Source organism: Artemia franciscana, chromosome 9, assembly GCF_032884065.1.
Source record: "Artemia franciscana chromosome 9, ASM3288406v1, whole genome shotgun sequence".
Lineage (NCBI taxonomy): Eukaryota > Metazoa > Arthropoda > Branchiopoda > Anostraca > Artemiidae > Artemia > Artemia franciscana.
Window position 1 is genome coordinate 12362045 of NC_088871.1, and position 27057 is coordinate 12389101.

The window sequence follows — 27057 nt, forward strand, 5'->3', positions numbered from 1 at the left end:
TTTCCCGGAAAAGGAAACTATAACTTAGACTGTCTCTGAATCGTGTATCTGGTACTCGATGAGGTCAAAATAAACGACTTTTCTGGCTTCACAAAAAGCCTTGGGGGGGGGGGGAACTATCCTCCCTTCACCCCTCTTCAAACCATCCTTGTTTGCATCCCAATTCTAGAACCTACAATCTCTGACGATTTGAAAGGAATACAGAGATTAGCCTAAACCTTATCTGTATTGCTACCTATTAAGTATCTGCATATTGGCACTATGTATCTTATCCAAATAGAATATAGCGGTTGACAATTTAGGAGGAATTTAATCAGGTTCATGGTTTGTTTAAAAGTTATGAAGCTTCCGTTGGAATACCTCTAAAGAAGATCTCTTATTTAACTGGCTTTTTAGCTAGCGTATAATCTTAAGCCTGATAAGTCAGTTTTCACAAATAAATTTAGCCTACACATCAATATAGGGTTTGTGAAAGTGTCCAAATCTGTTATTTCCTCCATCTAAGAAACTAATCCGGTAATATTCTAGTTTATCTTCTTTTCACTATCTTGGAAAGGGGTTATGTTAGTAAAATAAACCTTTCAGGCATGGGTCAACAGACTAAAGTATTGTAAAAGACCCTTTTCTGGGAAAGACCACTTTTCTTTGGCATTCAGGAAAAATAGAGATGGGCTTTTGACCATCCCTATTTTACTACAAAATTATTGTTTGTGAATGTAGTAACAAGAGCCCCCCTTTCTTAGTGAAATTTTCACCAATAATTTATCAGCATAAAATAAAAATATGGTCTCTGTATTGATAAGTAATTGAAAAGAAATAATTATGTTTAATATTTGTGATTTATAGAATAAATATCAAGCAATAAAATTTATACTTTTAGAACTGAAAGAAAATCAGCTTTCTGCTAATATGTGAATAAAACTGAAACACTGAAAGGATATAGGCCTATACATCAAAATAGCATTGTATTTTCAAAAAGAGGTCTTTGTAGGTAGCATAAGTCAATAAACTAATAATTTGAAGTTTTGATCTTAAGTAATTTTAATAATAACCATATTGATGCATAGCATAGATTTTTAGGTATTTTTTGATAAGGTATATATAATTCTTCACAATTCCTTTTTTGGTAAAGTGTGAGGGTTTTAGTTTTATATAATTTTGCTCAATTGGATACTGAAGATTTCACCCTAAGTACTGGGAAGGTATTTTGAAGTACCTATCTCCACTCCTTCTCTCTATAGAGGACAGTTACCTTTGATGACCTTTAAAAATCTTTGTGATATGAAGATAAAACCTTGCAAAACATGTGTTATGCTTAAATGAAGTACAAGAAAACTGTTCAGCTTCACAACTTGGCTCAATCTTAATTTATGAAGTTTCAAAGACCTGCAAATACATTTCCCAAATTTAGCAAAAAAAAACCATTGATATGGTGTAAAATTCTACTTAAATAACAGGAATTGTCTTTTCAAGAATTAAGACCAGAGAAAAAGAAACTGATAATCAAAAATTAAGGCAAAATGTTGTTTTGTCAAAATTTTAATTGGTATAGATCTATCAAGTAGGCAAATTTCTAAGACTTAGAAATCAGAACAGGGTTGAAATAGTAGCTTGGCAAAACTTTCCCAGAGTATGTTTTTGGCCCTGGATTTATTACTAAAAGTTTCGTTTCCTAACCTAACCCCTTTTCAAGATAGTGAAAAGTAGCTACACTAGAATGTTGCCATAATCCTAATTAACTTTATAAATTTATATATATGTATATTATATTAGAAGGGAATATATATTATAAATAATATATATATATATATATATATATATATTTACATATATATATATATATAACCTGGAATTTTTATGCATAGGCTATTATGAAGTAAGAAATGTTTTCTTAATATGTGTACTTGTAATCTTTATACACTAACACAGCCATATAGAAAATTCTTCAAAATTTAAGATACTTATGATTCCTCCCTAATATCATATTTACCACCCTTCTGTTACTAGTAACACAGTTCCACTAGTTAATTCTAGCAACTGACATATACTCCTTGCTGTTCAATATCAATAATTCATCTGAATCAGTTTTGCTTCTAAATCTACTTAAAACCTTTAAAGAATAGCTACTGTTTTCAACTGAACTATATAAACCCAGCAGAAATCCATAATATGGATAAAGTTATGTTCTTCCTAAAAGTTCCTAATGGGGCAATAGGCTATACAAAGAATTGACTTTAATGTTGAAAAATGTAAGGTTCTCCATTTTGAAAGAGATAACCCACAACAGCAATATTCAATGTTAATAAATCCAGTGAGATATAACTGATTTCTAAGAGTACCTCAGAAAGAGATTTGGGCATTGTTGTGGATGAAGACCCCAAATTCAATTGCAACACCTATGCTGCAATAGCAGGAGCTAACCAGACTCATGGTATCATTTAGCAAACAATGACTAGTAGATCCCCAGCAATAGTGACTAAACCCTATAAAAGCCTGATGAACCTAGTGCAACAATTCTTATTAATGCATTTATTTAACCCAAGCTCCTATAAAGAAAAAGCAAGCATAAGCATAGCACACACAGCAAGAATAAACACAAGCACTAGCAAAGCCAAGCAATCATAATCACTACATCTCCCTTCTTTTCACTTTAAACTAATTGGTTCACAATACACCAGTACTGCACCATATCATCACTATCTGAGATATCACTAAATTTATTTACATCCCGAGAAGGCGCTAGGCTCACTTCTCTATTGTGTATTCTAAGTACACATAAGGTTTGTTACACTAGTAAAATCTACTATCACACAACACTTTTTTTTTTTTTTTTTTGTTTTTTTTTTAATGAGTACATGAAGGTGCTAGGCCCACTTCTCTCATATGTACTCCTGGTATACACTTTGCATACTTTTCACTTCACACAACTATTTACAGGTTCAATCTCTTTGGCGGGTTGATCACTCTTGTGGATTGTGTTCTTGCACTGACTTGGGGAAGAGGTGCTGCTCCACATGGCTGAATTGAGGCTTCAGATGAGGTGAGCTCTGTCTCCATTGGGTCTAGTGGTGCTGAGGAGCACAGCAGTGATCTGCTGAGCTGATTTCCAGGTGGTGACAGTGATTTTTGAGCTGGAATTTCTTTGTTTGGAGTAGAGAATGGGGTCAAAGATATGATAGTTGGCCCACCAAGGTCTCTAGTCTCCGAGTCAATGCCAAGGCAGCTTGAGAGGTGAACTCTATTCTGTCTTATGACAGACCCGTCATCTGTCTCAACTATGTAGGATTGAGGGGCCTCAGACTGGACAATTACTCTTGCTGGGCTCCATTTGCCACCAGGAGTCTTCTGCACATATACTGATTTCCCTACTTCTACTGACGGAAGAGGCCTAGACGTCACATCATACTGACACTTCTGTTGTCTCCCGAGAGCTGTACGTTTCTCCAAAAACTTGCGATTGCTGACCACTTTCTTTTTTAGGTGGTCAGTGGTACATGGCAGAAGTGTCCTCAATTGACAACACATCAGAAGCTGGGACGGTGAGGCTAGTCCATCCATGGGTGTGTTCCTGTATTTGAGCAGTCCCAAGTATGGCTCTTCACCGTTTTCTAATGCCTTCGTCATGAGGCTCTTTGCTGTCTGGACAGTCTTTTCCACAAGGCTGTTGGACTGGGGGTATATTGCACTTGATGTTCTGTGAGTGAATCCCCATGTCCTGGCAAAATCTTGGAATTCAACCAAAGAGTACTGAGGGCCATTGTCAGATATTAGTATAGATGGGATGCCATATCTGGTGAAATGAGATTTGAGTTTGGAGATGATGGCCTTTGACGTAGTGGAACTGAGTTTGTCTACTTAAAAAAAACGGCTATGATAGTACACTGTTACAAGATAGTCATTAATGTTGAACATGAATAGGTTGGATGCAACTTTTTGCCAAGGAAGACATGGTATTTCGTGACTGATCATAGGCTCTCTTTGGTTTGATGGCATGTTTCTAGCACATGTTTGGCAACTATGAACATACTGCTCAATGTCTGCGTTCAGGCCAGGCCAATAAACCAGCATTCTGGCTCTTTGCTTGGTCTTTTCTACTCCAAGATGAGCAGCGTGGAGATGTCTGGCTGTAATATCTTGGGTATGACCAATCTCTCGCCTTTGAAGATGATCCCTTTGTTTGTTGACAGTTCATGCTGGATATTCCAGAACGGATGTGCCTCTGAATGGCATGTTTTTCTACTTTTCGGCCAGCCTTCATGGATTGTTTTCGCCAGAATCCTGAGTTGGCTATCTTTGGAAGTTTCTTCCTGGATTCGTAGGATTTTCTCATCACTTACAGGAAGATGTCTAGAGATCTGATGAACATACACGTCTATTTCTGTTGCTAGTTTCTCATCGATATCCGGAAGGTGGAGACGAGAAAGAGCGTCAGCAATTGGTATTTCTGAACCTGGCCGGAATTGCAGATGAAGATCATATGGTTGGAATTGTCTCTGTACCCTTGGAGGGGCCTTGTGGATAGGATTCCTGACTATTGTCTCAAGCGGGCGGTGATCAGTGATAACGTTGACGCGTCTCCCATAGAGGTAGTGGTGAAAGTGCTTGCATCCATAGACAATAGCGTACAGCTCCTTTTCAAGTTGGGAGTACTTTTGCTCAGTTTTGCTAAGTGCACAGGATGCATATGCTACTACCTCTCCATCACTACAGAGGTTTGCTCCCAAGCCATGGCTGGACGCGTCGACTTTCAGCTCCACATTCAAACTCTTATAGTTGAAGAAGGAGATGCCTGACATGATTGACTGCTTGAACTCTACCAGCGTCTGGTCATTTTCGGGACTCCAAGAGAGTGGCTTACATTTGAGTATGTCTTGAAGGCTTTTATTTCTAGTAGACAGGTCGGGAATGTATTTTGCGAGGTAGTTCAACATTCCAAGGAGGGTAAGCAGCTCTTCGCGACTCTGAGGTCTGGGCATCTCTTTGATGGCCTTCAGTTTTTCTGGGTCTGGTTTCATGCCATCGGCTCCAATTACGTGCCCAAAATAGCATACGCTGCTTGCACTGAAGCTGCATTTATCCTTGTTGAATTTAACACCCTTTTCTAGTGCTCTTTCCATAATGGCTTGGAGTCTTTCATCATGCTCTTCTTGGTTTGCTCCATACACTAGAATATCATCAATAATGATGGCTACTCCTTCCAGCCCTTCAAATGCTTCTTCCATACGGCGCTGGAACTCATCTTGTGCTGAAAGTAAGCCAAAGGGCATTCTTAGGAATCGATAACGCCCATATATAGTGCTGAATGTTGTCATCTCAGATGCAGTTGCAGAAAGGACTAATGACCAGTACCCTGACCGAGCATCCATTTTGCTGAACACCTTTGCACCATGCAGCTTGGCTGTAACATCTTCTAAGGTAGGTATGGGCTAGTAAGGGTGCTTTATGCATTTGTTGAGGTCTACTGGGTCTATGCGTAGCCTTACAGTTCCGTTCTTTTTTTCAATCATCACCATTGAATTTACCCATTCTGTTGGCCCCATGACTTTTTCAATGATTCCGTCTCTTTCCGTTCTGTTAAGTTCGTTCTGGAGTTTGTCTTTTAGTGCCTCTGGTACCCTTCTGGCCGGATAGACGGTTGGTATGGACCCATCTTTTAGATGGATGTTGCATTCCCCTTCAAGTCAGCCAATGCCTTCAAAGAGGCTTTTGTACTTCTCGTCTATGCTGGTTTGTTCTGCATTAACATTGAGTACCAGTTTGATGAGGTTCAAGTCTATGCTGGATCAATATCCCACTATTGGGGTTGATGTTGAGTCGACTATATAGAATCTGTGAGCACCCCTAGGATACTGTTTGTGGCTACAGGTAAGGTTACAAGTGCCAATGACAGGGATCCTAGCACCACAGTAGCTGGTCAGTCACTGATTAGTTGATTGCAGATTCGGTTTTGGGTCAAGCTTGTCGAAAATGTTTTTGGGAATGACATTTGCTTGGGCTCCTGTGTCAATTTTGAAGTTGACTGAAAGCTGGTTATTTAAGGTCAGTGGGACAAGGGCTTCATCTTTGCCACTACACTTGTCAATGGCATACAGGAAAATTGTTTCTTGATCATCGACTGCCTCTCTGAATGACTCAGTTTCTTCATCAGTGGTGTTTACGTTTTTGTTGCTGCAACAGACCCTTGCAAAATGGTTTGGCTTCTTGCACTGTGTACATATTTTCCCCCTTTGCTGGACATGCATGATTGGTCGAGTAAGATCCACCACAAAAATAGCATTTTCTACCCTTGGTGTGGTTATTAACAGAAGCTTTCTGATTTTGGAAGCTATTCCGGCTTGGACAACGTGTGATTGCATCAACTTCCTGCTTGATAGATATTGGTTTACTACCACTGAATGATTTTAGCTGAGCTTGGGTTGTTTCGTAGGTTCTACATTTTGATACTGCACTCTCAAGAGTTAATGAGTCACACTCGAACAGCTTGGTTTCGAATTCCACAGACAATTCGGTCACGAATCATTTCATCTTGTTCTGTGTACAGACATGGTTCGGCCAATGTTTTTAATTCTGTGATGTACCTTTCAATACTTTCGTTTTCTAACTGGTCCCTCTTCTGGAAGATGTATCTTGCAAACACAGTGTTTTTCTTTGGGCTTGTATAGTCTGTAAAGTATTTGATAAGGGGTTCAATTTTGTTGGCTTCACTCTTTTCCATTTCGAAAGCATTAAAGATCTCTCGTCCCTTTTCTCCCATCCAGATAAGCAGGTAGGCACACTGAGATTTTTCTGTCTTTTCTGCCATCAGTTCTATAAGCATCAACCAGGCATGCTGTTCAAATCGATTCCATTCATCTGCCAAGTAGGTGGCATCCCAGTTGATGGATGGCTGTTGGACTTCCATAGTGCTGTTAGTTTTCAATGCCAAGATCCTGCTTCTGACACCATGCAACAATTCTTATTAATGCATTTACTTAACCCAAGCTCCTGCAAAGAAAAAGCAAGCATAAGCATAGCACACACAGCAAGAATAAACACAAGCACTAGCAAAGCCAAGCAATCATAATCACTACACCTAGATTGGAGTATGGAATGTGCATTGCCACACCAATTAATAAATCAGATCAGATGGCTCTCAAATCTGTTCAGAGATAGGCAAAAAATGTGTAAAGAATCTGAAAGATAAAAAGTATGGATGTTGACTACAGAGCCTGAAGCTACCAACTCTGACATACTGTCAATAGAGAAATGATATGATAGTGACCTATAAGCTGCTCAAGTCTAATGACAAAGATATGCTGGAAACTGTCCAGTTGTCAAGCATGAGAGGTCATTCAGTGAAGCTGTTCTGCAAGCATGCTAAGACAAGAAAAAGAAGCAATTTCTTCTACAATCAAATTATAGGTCTGTGGAATAGTCTAAGCAAGAAAACAGTGGGATCTACAACAATTGATAGCTTCAAAACTTGACAAGGACTGGTTAACAAAACCATTGTTCGCTCAATGGGATGCAACAGGTGTCCCGCGGCCCCATCATCACTAACTGGCATACACTAGATTTGTCCATATTGCTAGCAAGTGTGATTTAATGTAAGTTCCTTATTTTGGTTCTATGGGTTTCATATGCTACATAGTCAAATAAAATGTATTGAAGGGTTTCATGATTACCACTGTTAATACATTCTAGATTTTCTCCATAACATAGGGAAGGTATTCTTTGCATCGACAGTTCTTGGATCTCACTCTAAATAAAAGACACCCCTCTTTCTTTGATAAGTTCTATAGAGTTTAAGGCTTGATTTTGGTGTCAATGATCTTGAACATAGAAAATCATCACCTGTGTCTCTGAGCTATTTGAAGTCTCCCTGCAAGACTTTATGTATGGAGCTGTGTATTTCTGAAATATGTGATGATGTATCAAGTTTAATTTCTCTTCCTTTGATTATTAATTCTTTTGTAGGCATGCCTACTGTTCCATTCTCTCTTATGCTTATTGGAGCTGACAGGGGCATTACTAGCCAAAATGTTGAGGGGGAGGGGGAGTGAGGAAATTTTCCACTGCTGCTTTTGATACCCTGATTTTCCTCTATCAGATCAGTCTTGAAAGAGGTCATATAAGACGTTGTATGTTGCCCTGAGTCTTGTGTTTGCAATCACCAGATCAAACTGTTCAGTCTGAAGTGTTGGACTGTGAGCATAAAAATCAGAATAAAATCAAAGCATGTAATGTGTCAACACAGAATTTGGAATGTCCATCTTATCATTGACATATTCTTAAGCTTCATTATTAATTCAACACTCATTGGCTTGTTTCAAAGCAGTGACTTGTTTTGTTTGACCCATAAAGAAGATGCACGGTTCCTGTTAGAGTTGAAAGTAGTGTTAGAAAGTCTAACACAGTAGTGTTAGAGTTTTGCTCATATGTGTTATTGGACATCTTGTTAAATACCAGACATATTGCTTGCATAATGACAACTTTGAAAGATAAACACCTCTCTGCTTACAGCTTCCTTACCCAAGACTCCAGGAATTTTTGCAGCTGTATTGTACAGGCAAATTTGTGCTTTCTGGCTGCTAATGTGGCAACAGATTGCAAACAACCTGCCCAGCTGCTAAAATCCATTTAGGGTTGTTGTTTTGTGAAAAATGGTATTGATATGTTTATAATAGTCTTTGTTGAATATATATTCATAAACCCCAACACTTCATTTTTACTCATTGTATCCTTAACCCTAGAAAGGTAAGCTTCCCAAAAAGTAAAATACATGGTAAGCTTTTGTAAAAATTACTACTTGAAGAAACGTTGACTTCTAAAATTCATCACCTAAGTATATTTTAAAAGTAAATGGGAATTATCAAAAACAGATCTTCAAATAATGTCTTAGACAGCACAAAAGACTGATGTCATTTCTTAGAGTTGCATTAGAGTTACTTAGAGTTGCATGACTTCACATGGTGTTCACTGCTGAATGGCTTTTTGCAGTGGTTGGAAAAATTGGTAGTCATTTGACAAATGCACACTGGGCAAAGATTGTTCTAAAGGTTTTTCTTTTTCCTTCCACAGACATTATTCAACATGTTTCCCCTGTTCCCTCTGTTGTTTGACTGATAACGAGTCTGATCAAGTACTACAAAAATTGAGGTTTTTAAGCAAGTGACCATATACAGCTAGGCCAACTCTTTGAATAGAGCATTCACAAAAGCCTTTGTTGAATATGGTTTTTCACCAGATTTGGAGATATTGAAGGATAGATGGCATAATTGTTGATGCACTCAATTTGATCAGCCCATAAAATATGCACATGGGCCTCCTGTTGGTCTTCCAAGTGGTTGACATTGAACTACACAGTTGGTCAAATGTTTCAGCACCATCTTTTGCTTTGTTGTAATATTCAATGATTTCAGGCTTCTGGATGGGATATGTGATTCCAGTACCCTCACAACAAGTTGACAGAACCAGAACCATTTTTGAAGGCTTAGCAAGATATGATAGGCCTACTAGAGTTGGCTCCTGATTGAAAAAGAACATTGAGGTTCCTGCAATTCTCCCTTTGCTCACAAGCAACTCTTCTGGAATATTCCCTTTTTTTTTTACTGCCCCAACTGTCATCAGTCAATATCGTTTTTTCAGTAGTTCTGCTGCAAATGGAATGGATATAAACCTGTTGTCAATTGTGACATTTCAGTTTATTCCCCCAATAGGGGAACAAATAGGTTAAATCAGACAATAGCCAGATTCAGCATTTCATATTCTATACCTGACAAAATTTGCTACAGAGCTCGTAAACAAGGTTAGAAAACTGATCTTGCCTCATAGCTTAAAAAGTTAAGTAATTACAGAGTTTTAATAAAAAGCGGTTTTCCTGAACAGTATTACTCTCCCTTAATATCTCCCCTAATAGTTCAGATAATAAAACCTTGGTGAGGGCACAAGAACTGGCTTTTTGTAATATTAGTATAAATAACAGGTGGGTTTGTGCAATGCATCTATTTCCATGGTAACCAAAAAATGTGTTTTGATGTTGTAAAATTACGAATGCTTACCCTTCTAGGGTTAAACTTAACATATCTAATGCCTTCCATTAATCTATTCCTTTGCAGTTGAGATCACTCATCCAGTTCATGTATTTTGTGAAGTTTTAAATGTACACGTGTTCTCTGGGATGGGCATTACTCTCTTTACCACCCATAGTGCTCAATCCCACCACCTAACCTGTTATAAAATGTGACTGCAACTTTAACGCCTTCCAAGTAGCTGGTACTAGTTTCTACCAAATGAAAAATTTGCCCATTCTTTCTAATCAGTAAATCTGGTGTACTTACCAGATGTGATAGTAATTTTCAAAGATATCATTTCAGTATTTTCATGTTCCTCATTTAACTAAATGAAAACTTTTGCCAGTTTACCTAACAAGATTGACATTTTGGTAGATGTTATGTCCTTATTTTCATGTTCTTTATTTAACTGAATAGAAAATATCAGCACCATTCATAAAATCAGTGCATGAGTTGGTACAACCACTGTGTTTATCAACTGAGATCAAAATTACAGTATATGTCATGCCTATGGCTGTTGCACTGGTGATTTCTCTTCTCGTTAAAATTCGCTGTGCACAAACACATAAAAAAAAAGAAAAAAAAAGCAAAAAAAAAGATACAGCAATGGTTAGTTTACGTATTTAATATATGCTATGCTTTACCTCCACCCCACTGATGTGCAAATATATAGCCCAAATTTATTTTTAAGCTATTACAGATTTGTAATGACCCCATATATAGGTCATTTTTAAGAGGTCAAAAAGTGTTTAAATCTGAATTTGCGGTAGAAGTGATTATTATATTTATAAACAGCATAAAAAAAGGCATCAAGTGGTGTATTCACTTTATATGAAAGCCAGTAATACTGTTTGCACCAGTTTTACCCTTTATTCTATTTACATGATTTATCTACTTGTATTTGTTATAAATGGCAATATAAATGAAATTTATTTTACTTACAATTGTCATAGTTTTGTTTTATGGTGTTATGTCAGGATTATAGCTTATGCTTTTCCAGGTTATTTTCACTGCAGTACTTTTCTGCCTCTGTAGCCCCTGTTTATAATACTGAAAGTGTATCCTATGCCTTTGCAACTACTTCTACTGTTCTGCCAATGGCCCAAAATGCAGTATAATCACTAAATACAGATGGCATCACTAAGTAGTCATCTAACAGTAAATCAGTTCGATTCAAATTATACAGGCTTAAGCTCAGAGCAGAGCCCTGAGACTCGGATCTTTTAACTTTAATTGCTTGTTCTGTAATATACTCTTCAACTTTTACTGCCCCCTCACTATTTGACTAATAGTCCTCAGTTGTGCTAAGCAATCTCCTGTTAAATTTCCCTTCTACAATGCCTTTTCTTTTAGGATGTTGTTAAAATAATTAGTTCTTTTTGTACGCAGCAAGGTGCATCTCTGTGTAGTGATACTGCTTTTTCTAATGTGCTTCTATTTTTGTAAATCTGGCTGGTAATTTTTAACAGTATTGTTTCTTTTCATCGTGTAGTTCAGATCTGGCGTCCCCCCTCCGAAAAAATTCTCCCTGAGGAAAATTCCCAATTTTTCATGAAATTATGTTTGGTGTTGAATAATTATACATCTGGTACTAAAAAGGAGGGGAAGTGGGATGAGCATTTTTGAAGTTTCTACAACAACAAATGGCCATTTCAGTATTTCTATCAGATGTGTTTCAGGAAAATACAAGGTGTCTGTGGGGAGTATTCACCCTCTGATCACTCTGAATCTTAAAAAGAAACTACGACTTCTAATTACCAATCCAATGAGCCCCCTCCGAAGTTTATACAATCACCCTTTCTATATATATATATATATATATATATATATATATATATATATATATATATATATATATATATATATATATACATATATATATATATATATATATATATATATATATATATATATATATATATATATATATATATATATATATATATATATATATATATATATATATATATATATATATATATATATATATATGTATGTATATATTCTTTATATGCCCCAGGGCATAACTTGTAATCCTTGCCCTGAGGGCTTTGCGGGGGGGGGGGGGGGTCATCCTCAAAGGTATAATTTCTGAACCTTTCAACTATGTTGAACAAGATGACTCTCCTAAATTTTGATTGGATGTGTTTGGGGAAATGGTGGAGGTGTGAGGGAGGTTAGTTGCCTTCCAATAACTTTCGACTATGAAAAAGGGCACTAGCCATTTCAATTTCCAATCGAATGAGCCTTTTTCGAAGTTTCTACGACAACAATTAGCCATCTCAAATTTCTATCAGATGTATTTTTAGAAAATACGAAGTGCTGGGGGGAGGTATCCTCCCTCCCATCACTCTGAATGTCAAAAAGCACTCTAAAACTTCTGATTAGCAATCCAATGAGCCCATTCCAAAGTTTATACGATCACTCTTTCTATATAAACCTTGTATGCCCTATAGGGCATAACTTACAACCCTTGCCCTGAGAGCCCTGGGGGGGGGGGGTCATCCTCAAAGACATAATTTCCGGGCCTTCAAACTACGTTGAACAAAATGGCTATTTTAAAATTCTATTGGATGTGTTTGGAGAAATGGTGGGCATGGAAGGGATTTTAGGTGCCCTTCAATCACTTTTGACTATCACAAGCTCTTCCAATTTCCAATCAAATGAACTCTTTTCAAGGTTTCAACAACTTCTTCGATACGAAGTGCCCTGGTCTAAAAGAAAAAGAGAAAAGAAAAAATAATACTTTTTGCCCCCATTGCTCTTTGCTTCAGCAGCGCTATTGGGCTGCATATGATGTAATTCCTAAGTATAATTTCTATCAGTCAGGGAAGTTTTAACTATTTCACTTAGCTATTTCTCTGCACTATCTGTTATAGTTTTTAGGTATTATTTTACCAGGAATAGCTGGGATGATGTGGTGTGGATTTGCCCACTATCACTACAACTACTGCTAGTAACTTAGACGTAGTGTTGTAACTGGTAAAATTAGTCACGGTGAAATTGATATTTTACGTATTTTACCCATTTTACGTAATTTACGAGTTTTACCTATGTTACCGGTATTGTACATATTTTAATGACATATTTTACAACGCCTTGCAATTTTTATTACACAAAAGCGTGAAGAGGCTGACAGAAAAAGGATTGAATATGATTTTGTTTTATGCATAGCTGTGTTCCCTGGTTTAAAAGGTCGTTTGTCTGACTTAGGTCTCTGGTTATCAGAACGATAATGTGTATTATAGTACAGGTAATTATAATTTTAAAATGTTGGTTTATTAGCTGAAATAATATTACACTAGTTCTGTGAATTTTTAAAGGTAGAAAGGGCTACAAGCGGGATTGACATAAAAAACAAGAAAAAAAATAACAACGTTAAATAGCTGAGAAAATGAGGGTAATGTTAGCCAGCAGACAAAAAAAAAGCGAAAATGATAGAGGCAGATATTTTGTGAGGGACTTCTGCCCAGCCCTCTTCAGTGCTGAAAAAAAAGAAGAAAGAAAACTGATTTTTTGAATTAATTCTAACTGTGCAGAAGAAAGACTGAATCAAACAAACCAAAAACTCAGCCAGAATAAATGAAAGGCAATTCAGCTATTAGATTGGGCAACAATTCTCTGCTTAGTGATTGACTTAGATTGTCTTCTGACCTAATTTTCATTAAAAGTGTGGTCTGATGATTTTAATCTAAACTGAAGAAAAATTTTATTTGATTCCTTTAATTTTAAGTTATTGTAAATTGGGCTTATTGAAATATCTCCAGTATCTTTATTTAAAGCAATGTATCTATTTATGGATTTTTTAAAATTTCAATTGCCTTCCCAAAAGAATGTGGGAAGCCATTTACTTGAAGTATTGAAGTTGCCTCATCGAAAAGAACTACTTGATCTGGATTTTCAACAATACGGAGGGCCGAAGCAGAATTAATATCCTCATTTTTATTTCAAATTACACATCTCAGAGAATCTTGTATTCATGCCACCTTTTCCCCCTGGGAGCCAGCATTTAGCTCCCCCGGAAAATACCCCCATGGAATATTCCCCCTCCCCCGTGGAAAACCCAATCTATTTTCCTATTAGGTAATTCCAGATTTTCATTAGAAGGGAAATTGAAATTTCTACTCTTCTGTTTAAGTCAGGGGCAATCGTATCGCATTACCTATAGTAAAGACCCATAACCTAAGGGTTCAACGCATTAATATTTGTTCATTTTTTTTTTCTCAGAGGCACTTTGTGTAGAAGGAGGGGGGATCGAATAAGCTTTGGAGGGGCTATTCGAAGCTTAAACTTCGAACAAGCTTTTGCAGCATACATTTCTGCTGCTATCACATCAACCTGTATTCTGCTCAAACTACCTGGAATATTTAAATTAAACCCCCCTTAAAATGCAATAGATTCTTTATGCCTATCGTGGCTCCTCCTCCACTACTAGTTATGCTTGTCTTTTTTTCTAATGACACTAAAAGAGAGAGACAGAGAGGATGTGCTGACCCCCTAAACTGGGTTGATGAAGGAGGAGTATTCTTAACTTCCGAACTCTTTCCAGGAATTGTGTTAAGAGAACCACTAACTTTTATGAACTCTTCTTATTACAGGTTACTCTTATAAACAATGGATCCAAGTGAATCACAGAGTTTATTGATGCAGGTGATTCGTTTGCTGTCAGCTACTGGAGAAAATGACCAGAGAGAAAAGGAAAAGATCAAACTTGAAAGATCATATAGGTAGGTCAAATTCTCTATTTCATTTTGGCTATCTTAAATTGTATATTGGGGCGAAATAAAGATTCCATCCATGTTGCGCTCTGTGATGAGTTCTGCCGGTTCTCTGGCTGCTTGCTATGTCCTGGTTAAGGAGCTGGTAGCCTCCCAACTATAGAGAAACTCCAAATTCAGCCATCCTCTGTCACTCTGTCTACGTTGCACTTAGATGCAGTTGTTGACTCAGTGGATACAGTGCCTTCTGAGAGATTGTGATTTTATTTTATTTTTTTACACTTTATTTAAATTAGATTACATTATTGTTTTTTTACCTTCATTTTTTATTAAGGTTTCCTCTCATTTTTGGGGATTTTAAAGAAAAGTTGATGGCCATCAGAGAGAAAACTTTGTATTGTATACAGCTGATAAACCTCAGATTGACTGTAACTGGTCGAAATAGTTTTTGATTGGATTTACCAATGAAAAATTTCGTTACTGTGTAGATCACAATGATAAAATTCACATTTGCGAAACAGAACTTTCATCTTGAGAGCCAAACAATAGGACAATATTCGCAAGGTGGCTAGCTAAGCTCGCTTTGCTTTCCATCAAATATTCAAGATTTGCAGAAAGCTGCCAGGCTGAATTTTGCAATAGGAAAAGAATTGGCTGAACTTGAAAAGGAATTCCAATGTACTAATGGAAAGTTTCTTATTAAGCCTTTGTAGACTTGAATTCAAATTGTTGCCAACATGGCTTAAAACAACCTATGTATGTCGCTATTCTCTTTATTTTACAGAACCTAACCAATGAAAAAACTGAGAAAACGGGTATAATACTTTAAACAAAGCAGAAGACAAAGCAACAATCTTTAAATAATGAAGAAATCCGAATATTTCTGCTTCAAGTCCAGAAGCTTATATCAAGGAAAAAAATTTAACTAAGCTAAGTTAAACACAACTTATAAAGAAGCAGGAAACGCGGAACGATAAACAAAACATATCTTAATAACTTCTAATATCACCAGCAAATAGCACGGACACAAACAACAGAATGATAAATTAGGTTGTCTCTGGTAGTGTTGGGTGATATTGGATATCGATTTCGATATATCACACCAAATACCGATATCGAAATCGAAACGAAAATATCAATATCGAAGACGGTTTTATTTCGGATTTTTCTTGTATCTACTGCTGAAGGTCCAGCAGAGAAGATCCAACATAGAAAATTGTTTCGTAAATGGCTGAGAAGAAGAATAATATATTCAACCCATTGATTCATATGTGCTGAGACATAGCTTGCACAGCCTTTATCCATAAGTTGGCATATCCTGTTCTCAAACTACGTTCAGTGAAGGTGAACTCTAAAATTTTGCTGAGAACCTCCAAAAGGCTTGGCTAGATAAAATACCTTTCTGGCTTATAGGCCTTGTTCAGATCACACTCCTCACGATTGCCACATACCTCAATCAACTTTTCATGAGACTGTATATTACCCACGAAGATCTTCTCCAAGTCGAGAGTAAAATAGCAAGAGACATGGATCTAGCGTTACTGGAATCTGCATCAACAGATGCAAGTGACGAGGCAGTTCCTGTGATTGAGACACCGCAGAATCAAGTCAGTTTGTGAGGGTGACATGATGAAGTCTCAGTAGTCAATGCAAGTCAGGCTTCGTCAACAGCTGTATCTGTCACGGCTCTCCTGATTTTCAATAGGGAGTCACTAGTTTCCGGTCTTATCAGTTAATCAAATAGTTTGTGGTAATGAACTGTAAATAAGGAGAACTGTAACAAGGAGAAATTTTGATAATAATAGGTACACCAAATGAGTTGGCTTTTTATGCCGACTCCAGATATATAACATTCATCATGTTTTATATACCCATCAAAAGCTATGAACCTGAGGAAATTTGTATGGCTTTCGAGAAAGGGTGGAACGCCCCTAAAAAGTCAAATAACCTTAATAAAAATCGCACCATTAGATTCGACATATCAGAGAACCTTAATGTAAGGGTTTCTAGCTTCCATCTGCAAAAATATGAGATTTTGTATTTATTTTTTTTTGCCAGTGTGAACCGATGCTCATACAAGATTAGGAGGGGGCTTGCTCGAAGATTACAGTTCTACTTCCCCATTTTGTGACCAAAACGATTGGAGGGCACCTAGATTCTCTCCCCTCTGACGCCCCTTTTTTCCCAAAGTCATTGGATCAAAATTTTGAGATAGTTGTTTTGATCAGTATAGTTGAAAGGTCAAGTACTCATGTCTCTGGGGATGACACGACCCTGCAAGTCCCTGGCGAAAGGGTTGTAAGTTATGGAATTTGTCTAATGTTTACATATGGTATTTGTTATTAGGAAGTTAACAGACATATTTTGGGGAGGTTGAATTTTCTGAGGGGATACTTTTCGGGGGGGGGGGGATTTTACAAGGGAGGAAAGGTTGAGAAGTATCTGGGGATGACATTTCACAGGGAAACTACACACGGGAGTGTTTTTTTATTTGACTCACTTTCTCCTTATCAATTCAGTTTTTATGTGGAGCTATTTCGGGAAAATGTCCAGAGTAAGTTTTCAAAGGAGTTGAAATTGTCTGCTAGATTTTTCAGCTGGAGGGGATTTTTCGCGGGAGAAATTTTCTATTGAGACATTGGATGAGAGAATTTCCTGGAAAAATTTTCCACGGAGACAGGATTTCCGGCATGATTCGAAAAATGATTAGAGATTAAAAGAAAAACAACTTTTTGTTTAAACGAAAGTAGGCTAAAAAGATTTTCTGGACGGAATTGTCCGTAAAAAGTTTTCTAGGGGAGAATTTTCAGCAGGCATGAATTTTTCATGCGGAAAATTCCGCAATGAGGATCTTACACAGGAGGAATTATCTTGGATAAATTTTCCATGGAGAAAAGGGTGAAATTTTTGGCATTATTTTAAAAAAAAATCAGAAATTAAATAAAAGTAATTTTTTCAACTAAAAGTAAGAAGCAACATTAAAACTTAAAACAAACAGAAACTATATTGTGTATGAGAGGGAATAGCCCTCCTAATCTTGCTAATTTCCGCTAATTTTCACTTTTTGTACCAATTATTACAACAACAACTCCTGAAACATAAGAGCCGTTTAATTTGAGCAAGGAGATTTTTAGAATACAAAAAGAAACTTCGGCGTGAAGTAAGAGGTATTGAGGAGGGGTTTTCCTCATAAAATGTATATTTTCCGTTTTTTTATGGCACTTGGTATTAACCAAGTGACATATAGCAATCGCAAATTCTGTCGGTCTGTCTGTCTGTCGGTCCCGGTTTTGCTACTTTAGGCACTTCCAGGTAAGCTAGGACGATGAAATTTGACAGGCATATCAGGGACCGGACCAGATTAGAAATAGTCGTTTTCCCGATTTGACCATCTGGGGGGAGTGGGGGGCCCGTTAATTCGGAAAAAATAGAAAAATTGAAGTATTTTTAACTTACGAACGGTTGATCAGATGTTAATGACATTTGTTGTTTGGAAGGATATCGTGTCTCAGAGCTGTTATTTTAAATCCCGACCGGATCTGGTGACATTGGGGGGGGGGAGTTGGGAGGGGGAAACCTAAAATCTTGGAAAACACTTAGAGTGGAGGGATCGGGATGAAACTTGGTGGAAAAATAAGCACAAGTCTTAGATACATGATTGACATAACCAGAACGGATCCGCTCTCTTTGGGGTAGTTGGGGGGGGGGGTTAATTCTGAAAAATTAGAAAAAATGAGGTATTTTTAACTTACGAACGGGTGATCGGATCTCAATGAAATTTGATATTTAGAAGGATATCGTGTCTCAAAGCTCTTATTTTAAATCCCGACCGGAACTGGTGACATTGGGGGGAGTTTGGGGTGGGGGAACCTAAAATCATGGAAAACGCTTAGATTGGAGGGATCGGGATGAAACTTGGCGGGAAAAATAAGCAGAAGTCTTAGATGCGTGATTTACATAATTGGAACGGATCCGCTCTATTGGGGGGGAGGGGTTAATTCTAAAATATTAGAAAAAATGACGTATTTTTAACTTACGAAAGAGTGATCGGATCTTCATGAAACTTCATGTTTAGAAGGACCTTGTAACTCAGATCTCTTATTTTAAATCTCAACCGGATCCAGCGTAATTGGGGGAGCAGTTGAGGGGGATCGGAAATCTTGGAAAATACTTAAAGCGGTGAGATCAGGATGAAACTGTGTGAGAAGAATAAAAACCTGTCTAAGATACGTGACTGACATAACCGGACCGGATCTGCTCTCTTTGGTGGAGTTGGGGGGGGGGTTTTGAAATTGAGGTATTTGTAACATACGAAAAGGTGACCAGATCTCAATGAAATTTTAAATTTAGAAGGATCTTGTGCTTTAAAGCTCTAATTTCAAATTCCGACCAGATCCTGTGACATTGGGGGGAGTTGGAAGGGGAAACCGGAATTCTTGGAAAACGTTAAAATTGGGGTATTTCTATCTTACGAATAGGTGATCGGATCTTAATGTAATTTGATATTTAGAAGGAATTCATGTCTCAGAGCTCTTATTTCAAATCCCGACCAAATCTTTTGACATTGGGGGGAGTTGAAGGGGGAAATCTTGGAAAACACTTGGAGTGGAGGAATCGGGATGAAGCTTGGTGGGTAGAATAAGCAAATGTCCTTGATACGTGATTGACGGAACCGTACTGGATGCGCTCTCTTTGGGGGAGTTGGGGGGAGGGGTTCAGTGTTTTGGCGAGTTTGGTGCTTCTGGACGTGCTAGGACGATGAAAATTGGCAGGCGTGTCAGGGAGCTGCACAAATTGACTTGATAAAGTCGTTTTCCCAGATTTGACCATTTGGGGGGTTAAAGGGAGAGGAAAAATCAGAAAAAATTAGGTATTTATAACTTACGAGTGGGTGATCGGATCTTAATGAATTTGATATTTAGAAGGACATCGTGATTCAGAGCTCTTATTTTAAATCCTGACTGGCGTTAAGCCTCTTATTTTCCTTTTGAATTAATCTATTGATTCATAGAATTTTGTTAGAGCTCATACCATATGGTCTCTTGGCTCTTAGCTCTTCTTGCCTCGTCACAAGTGCCATATGAGCTCTTAGCTGTTGTTGTTTATGTTAATGTGTTTCTACAAAATTTGATTAGAATATTAAGAGGTAAATAGTATTAATCCATATTTTTCTTGAAAGTGGAGTAAAATCATGTTTATACTTACTTTCAGTTGAAAAAAAAACTTTATGGTTTATTTGATCTAATCACTGAAAGGCAGAACCAGGAGAAAATATTTACAGTTGGTGATTTTGAATAGCCAAAAATAGACAGTACTTTATTTTATAGTTACTGTGTTTAAATCCAAATCGGCTATATTTTAGAGCCGAGTTTGAGTAATTCCAGATCTGGGTTTTTGTTATATTGATTTTTTTTTGTATTTTATTCAAAATTTTGAAAACAATTATGCAAAATACTCTTTAATTACAATTTTCTTATTGAATTTTTGGCAAAACCTAAAGGTAAACCGAGAAACAAACTGATCAGAAATATCGGAATCGATAGGTTGATTATCGAAAGTAAAAGTATCGATATATCGTTTAATCAAATTATAGCCCAACACTAGTCTCTGGTACAGTTGGAGTTTGAAATATGTTAATAATATCAACGTGACATAATATCAACATCGACATGAAAATAGCACAAATATACACAACAAAATGACAAGTTAGGTTATCTCTGGTGTAGCTTGAGTGTAGTAAACTGTACCAGAGACAACCTAATTTGTCATTCTGTTGTGTGTATTTGTGCTATTTGGATAGTGATGTTGAATGTTATTAAAATATTTCATTACCGAATTCAATCCCATAATCAATTGATTGACTGAGTTGACCATGTTTTATCAGTCAGCTCATCAGAGAAAAATCAACAGCTTATTCTGGGTTTTTAGGGTTAGGGGTAATCTCCCTTGGAAAGTGGCGTCTGGGCTTCACTATAGTAATTATTCTTAGAATTCCTAATATTGATTGTTTCAAAATAAAAATAATTAGTTAATAATAGTCAGTTGTATACCGGTTTGATATTTTGCTCTTGTAAGAAACAGTTTTGTCTTCTGTTTCATACTTTACGCTTGAAACAGTATTGTCTAACCATTTGGGTCTTATTTTAGGGAAACGGATGCTCGAGTTGATAAATATGTGAACAAATATGCTGACACTTTTGAAGAATCTATGAAAGCCTACAGTGATGCCATGAGCAGAGTTTCAGAGACTTTAGAGAAGATTCGTGATGTGAGATCTCAACTATCTTCATGCCGTGTGAAACTCAGGTATAAACATGATGAACTGAGACGCCTGTGGGAAGAAAGCCAGGAACATGAGACCATGTGTAAAGTATTGAATGATATACAAGAGCTTAAAGATGTCAATGACGAACTCCTGGGACTTATTGATAAAAAACAATATGCAAAAGCATCTCAACTGCTTTGTACAACAGTTAAGGCTTTGGATGGCCCATTGTCACAAATTGATGGTCTCAATGAACTTAGAAAAGAAGTTGAAAATAAAAGAGAAATTATTTATAATGCATTGTTGTCAAATGTGGAAAAATTGGTGTTTGAAGAATCGTGCAAAAGTGTTCTTTTCGGGAATTTTCAGAGAGTCCCCTCCTCTGGCTCGGGTAGAGAAAAACTTCAACAGCTGCTTAATCCTGGGGTTCGAGAAGCGATTTTGTCTAAGGTAGAAACAGGGAGGGCAGAAGAATTTCAAATTATTAAATTGACAAATCTTTGTCAGTCTCTGGTAGAGATTGGAAAACTTCAAAATGCTATTGACAAAATCAATATCAATATGTGTCCGAAATTCAGAAAGATCATAGAAAACACTCTAGAATACCAGTTAAAACAAAGTGATCGAAATATTGGTCAATTTTTAGAACTTGTGGTTCAGCAAGTGCGTCATGTAGTGAACGCTCTGAATCAAACTCGGACAGCCTTCGCCACTGTCGCTAACCAACAAAAACTTAATGTTCAGATGTTTTCAGTTAAGCAAGTGTGGACTGCAGTTCAGGTTGAGATTCAGGATGTCTTACATAGGCATATAACAAAGAAAAATGGGTCCTCTGATTTATTTCCTGTTAAGCATCAAGTATCTTCCTTTGATTTCAATGAACAGTTTAGAAGAAGAACAAATAGACCATTGAAATCACTTTTCACTTTCCGGTCATCAGCAGTTGGGTTAGCTTTAGAAAGCAAGAGTGATAAAGGCGCAGAAAGTAATATGCCGCTGCTCTGTCAACCTGGGGCTGATAATTTAGTTTTAGCTTATATCACTTTACGAGACCTCATGAAAGACATTGATGTGGATATTGGTTATACAAGTGGAAGTCATTGTGAGCTGTATAATTATGTTGCCCAAACTGCCACTGAAAGCGTAATGGACGAGCTCGAGATTGATTTAGAAAACTCACTCAGTGAAATTGATAGAAAGGCAGAGAGTACTTACGCTTTGATATCAGATCCAGTGACTTTAGCTGCTCTTGAGGCAAAAGAGCCTATTTATCAGTGGTGTATTGAAGCTGAAAAAATTGTACGTATTTCCTGTCATTTGGCTTCAAATATTCCAACTGTGACAAACAAGAATGCAGAATTTTTAATAAAAGCTCTTAGTATGTTTTTAGAAAAAGTGCTTTCTAACTATAGATCAACTGTAGATGAGGATTTGGATGATCGTAGAATACTCTCAGCGTCGTGGGTGAAAGACAATGACATTGCTCGACTTTTAAAATCGCTACCAAGCTGGAAAGCTTTAGAGGAGTTAAGTCATGACACGCCTGAACATGAAACACCTGAAGAAGCACTCGATAAATTTGCAAAAGAAAGCAAAGTTTTAATTTCAAATCTGCCTGAATCATCTTTATCTAGTAACGAAATGATAAATGATCTCTTGAAAATGAAAGCGCTAGGTACTCTGCACGAATCTCTTGAATGGTTTACTTGGAAGATTAATGGATACATTCGAGCAGCATTCAAAAATTTGAAAGAATTAGAGTCGGTTCAACGTCAATTCTCAGACCTTTCTGATACCTGTTTGCTTATCCTCCATTTGGAAATACGTATCCATTGTTTTTACCACCTTAGCTCGCAGATGCGTAACTCTAACTATTGGTTACTGAGTGAATCGCCGGAGCCAGATGTAGAGATTACGAAGCTTTGCCAACATTTGAGTAATGTTGATATTTTGCTGTCACCTGTTCTTCAACGTTCGAAGCAGAAATACATAATAGAAGGCGTAGGTCATTTCTGTGGGAGTATTCTAATATCAAACGCTTCCACAATTGCAAAAATTAATGCTGCTGGTGCTCGAAAAATGGTGCGGAATATAGTTACACTTAGTCAGACGATGAACAACCTTAGTGGACGTCGGGAACCTGGCTTAGAAAGAGCTGGGCAGTACTACGAGATGCTAGTCTTGACCCCAGATGAACTTTTAGATAGTATTCTGGAAAAGGGAAAGCTATTTACAGAGCTGGAATATGCTGATGCATTGAAACTCTTGAATAGGAGCAGAGGAGGATCACCTCGAAGCCTCTCGCAACAGTTGGATCGTCTTACTGATCTGTTTGAGGAGGTTGGTGTTGCAGTTTGAAGCAAAATATTGAAGGTGAATTCAGTGAAGAAGTGACGGTCTGTTTCCAATTGTTCTATAGGTGCTAGTGATATTAAAGCTATTTTTTGTTTTGTTCTAGACTGGTTTTAAATTGAAACTGTGGGGGGGGGGGGGCAAGGTCTCAGATACTTTCCTATTATACTTTCCTATATGTTTACCCATTGTTGTTTTATTATTGGTACCTGACTTCTTTTTTTTTTGTTCAATAATTTAGGAATGATTTTAAAGCACAATTCATAATCAAAATAAGCTTAAGAATTGATTTAAAAGAATACGGGAAATTTCCTGTACAGAAAAGAAACACGTTTATCCAAAAGTAAACTGAGGTAATTTTTTTGGGTTGTGGGGGGGGGGACAAAGTACCTAATTTGCTTTATTTGTGTTCTGTAATTTCCTCAGGTTTATTTTCATGGAAGGATGTGCCAATTTGTACAAAAGCCAAGTCGAGACTTTGCATATATTTGATGGAGTTTTTTTTTTTTTTTGACTACTAAAAGTTAATAAAAAAAACCATTAAACTCATGAAGAATATTTTTTCAAGTGTTTGTGTAAAATGGGAGTATATTAATCTGAATATGGGTGATACATATCCTCAGCCTTTACGGGGGAGTTGGGGTGCGGTTTGAAATTTTTAGACAGTTTTTCGATTTAATTAACGTCTATGTTTGCATGTAAATTTAATCTTCTTGTGTTTTCAGTGTAGTTTGTTTCAGGTTTGAACGCTTAGACCTTTTAACAGCCCCCCCCCCCGCCCAAGAAAAGAAAATGTTTCCTGACAATGCCAACTTTCTTTCTCTAGATAGATTCAAATTGTTCAAAATTTTAATGTAGGCTGCTCTTCTGCAACTCTGGATTTACCCATAATTGTATCATCCTTAAGAAAAAGTCTAGTTATATCCTAGCCCTTGGGGTTAATAAACCGCCTTATTTTCTGAGTGTTGCAGCGTTTTGAAGTTTCTATATATCTTGGACCTTGAAGGAGGACAAACTCCCAGTTCGACTTTGACCTGCCCCCCCCCCCTCCTGCTCACCTGCCCTGCCCCTAACAGGTGACCATGACCTGTTGATACAACGAACTACAATTATGAGTAACGTTTTTCAGAAAGTCATAAAAATTTCTTCCATTATTGTTTTCTGTCTAATGAAATTATTCAACTGTCAGATGTACCAATCTATATTTAAATTATAATGCCATATTGTTTAAACTAAGAAATTGTAAAGAATGAGCTACTTTCATGCTTTGAGGGTTAGATTTTCAAAATGGCACTTCCTCGACGTAGCTGAAACGTGATATTTTCCGGCTGCAGCCAGGAACTGGCTCAAAATTGGGAGTCACAAGCCCTTCCCTGTTTGAAGAGCGGTGGCCCTTGAGTACAGAATAAGTAGGTTTTGTGCTGCAATATATTGTGTTTATTGTAATTCGCATATTGTCCAAGATATTTCAGTTACTGGAAGGGAGCTTAATTTTTTTCATAGCAGCAATGAACCTAAGCTTTGTTTTGTTTATGGTTCTCAGCTTTTACCTAAAAGCTGCTACTTACCATAGTGGGTTGGCCCTCAGACTGTTTATTGGGCTTAAACAAATATAAAAAACAGTAAGATAGTAAATTTAGTTGCTTAAGTCTAGATAATTAATAAATTTAATGTAATTAATTAAAAAATCTATTATTAATTATAACTCAAATAATTCATTTCTGCAGCATTATGTAATAGTTGGCAAAATTTATCGTTACCAGATCATCATTAAAACTGAATTTGAATACCAAATATTTTAGATATATAAATAGCCACCTTTTAATTTAATTATAAACTTAAAAACTGATACATAATTTCCGAGTATTTTCTTACATTCGACGGTTGATTATTAATTATAATATAATTATAATAGTTCATCATCAAAACTGAATTTGAATACCAAATATTTTAGACATATAAATAGCCACCCTTTACTTTAATTATAAACTTTAAAACTGATACATAATTTCCAAGAATTCTCTTGCATTCGACGGTTACAGGCATTTACAAACATGAGCTTCAGATCCCAACTGACTATTTCAAGATGGAAGTTGACAAATGAAGGGTAGAGGTTCATATATAGTTAATGGGATATGCCCTTAAAACATGGATTTTTATACCAGTGGCATCAGTTCATGGAAATTTATGGGGAAAAGGCAAATGTATTTTTTTAATCTAGGAGAGGGGAGGGGACAAATCTGTCACTTTTTCGATCTTTTCAATGACAATACCAAAAAGGATATTGTTTAAATCTTGGGGTAATTTTTTTATCGCCACTAGGACTGAATCGTCATAGAAATGTCAAAGGGTTTATTCGACAGAAAACTGGTATATTTATGGCTTCTTTTACAGTAATAAATCACTTTTAGAAGGCATTTTTTTCTTTGAAAATTCCAAAGTTGTGGAATTGCAGAAAGCTTACTGAAAATATAATCCTAACTGAATCCCCAATCGTCAATATTTATAAGCATAATATTTATGAGCTTATAAATCGACCCTTAATTTGTTTGTACTTGGTACACTTTAATGCTGAATTCTTTGTTTAATACGCAACTTTTTATTCCTCTCCATTTGGGATGATTATTATTTTGAATTTGGTATAAAAAAGATTCGACTATACTCATTTTAGTTTTAGAATTTATATTTCAAAAAGTCTTCCATGGACTGGGTCCACTTTAACACTGTATGTCCCACGTATTACAGCGCTTTCGTTCATAATGAGTATCTATTTAGGATTTCACTCCGAAAACTCTTAGAGAATATGTAGGTATGTTCTTTAGCTGAATTTGTTCCTAAGGTCGAAAACCTACCAAAATATGAAAAAAATCCCGTAAATAGGGTAAAAATAAGATTTACCTGCAATTCTGGCCTCTAGATCTGTTTTTAGTACTCATCAACTTCCTTGGTCCCCTCCCCACGAATTTCGTAATTTCTTTATACACATATTTATTTGGGTAGTTTCGGTTATTGCGCGTGTGTCTTAATGTTTAATTATTGGTTGATATTTGAATATATATTACGCTGATTTTTGTCTTTTTTCGTGTTGAATAAATTATATCTCCTCAATTTTAAACTGATTCTTTTTTAAATACTGTTTTTGTGGTCTGATAAATATTAACAGTAAGGTTAAGTTAGTCGTTCCTTATTCCCCCCCTCTCCTTCCCCTTTAAATGATGTTCTTATTGAAAGATTTTTATGCTGTCATCTGCGGGATAGTGAGCTAACTTCTTTTTTCCGATTGGTCTATTTTGGTTATTTTTGAAAGATTTAAAGCCGAATTGGCTAGCCATGATAAAAACAGAGAGAGAGAAATCTCAAGATGATGAAACAAACGGGACTGCGGCCAGTAGAAGATAAAGACAAAACTAAAGCGACATGGATATTTTTTCTGCATAAAACAAGGCATTTCAACGCTAAAAAGCAAAGATAACAACTAAAATAACCTACAGTCAAATAAAACCCAAAACCAAGAAATAAAAACAACAAATATCTATATATATATATATATATATATATAAATCTATATCTAAATATTGTCGCTATGTTAATTGAGCACCAAAGAAGCTAAATAGAGTTGCTTCAATGACAACACTAAAGCAACTGGGTAAAATAAAATGAATATGACATT

General features: G+C 36.6%; 2 protein-coding genes across 4 annotated transcripts; one reads left to right on the top strand and one right to left on the bottom strand.

Annotated features, from left to right (window-relative positions):
* The first annotated feature begins 271 nt into the window (after positions 1-271).
* On the top strand, positions 272-26502 carry LOC136031010 (exocyst complex component 4-like). 3 transcript variants are annotated; one of them, XM_065710177.1, is made up of 3 exons: positions 272-317; positions 14651-14779; positions 20918-26502. In XM_065710177.1, the coding sequence occupies exons 2-3, from the start codon at positions 14667-14669 to the stop codon at positions 23391-23393; spliced, it is 2589 nt and encodes an 862-aa protein (XP_065566249.1). In that variant the 5' UTR covers positions 272-317; positions 14651-14666; the 3' UTR covers positions 23394-26502. The 3 variants fall into 3 exon arrangements, with proteins under 3 accessions (XP_065566249.1, XP_065566250.1, XP_065566251.1); XM_065710178.1 differs by having other exon boundaries at positions 287-324; XM_065710179.1 differs by lacking the exon at positions 272-317 and adding an exon at positions 336-422.
* On the bottom strand, positions 9220-9606 carry LOC136031569 (uncharacterized). The gene has a single exon (XM_065711239.1). The coding sequence runs from the start codon at positions 9604-9606 to the stop codon at positions 9220-9222; it is 387 nt and encodes a 128-aa protein (XP_065567311.1).
* Positions 26503-27057: the final 555 nt, after the last annotated feature.

Excerpts from the sequence above, each read along its gene's own strand:
- LOC136031569 (XM_065711239.1), bottom strand. The coding sequence starts at position 9,606 with ATGACAGTTGGGGCAGTAAAAAAAAAAGGGAATATTCCAGAAGAGTTG.
- LOC136031010 (XM_065710177.1), top strand. The coding sequence starts at position 14,667 with ATGGATCCAAGTGAATCACAGAGTTTATTGATGCAGGTGATTCGTTTG. Across the intron at positions 14,780-20,917 it reads AAACTTGAAAGATCATATAG|GGAAACGGATGCTCGAGTTG; the intron begins GTAGGTCAAATT and ends GTCTTATTTTAG.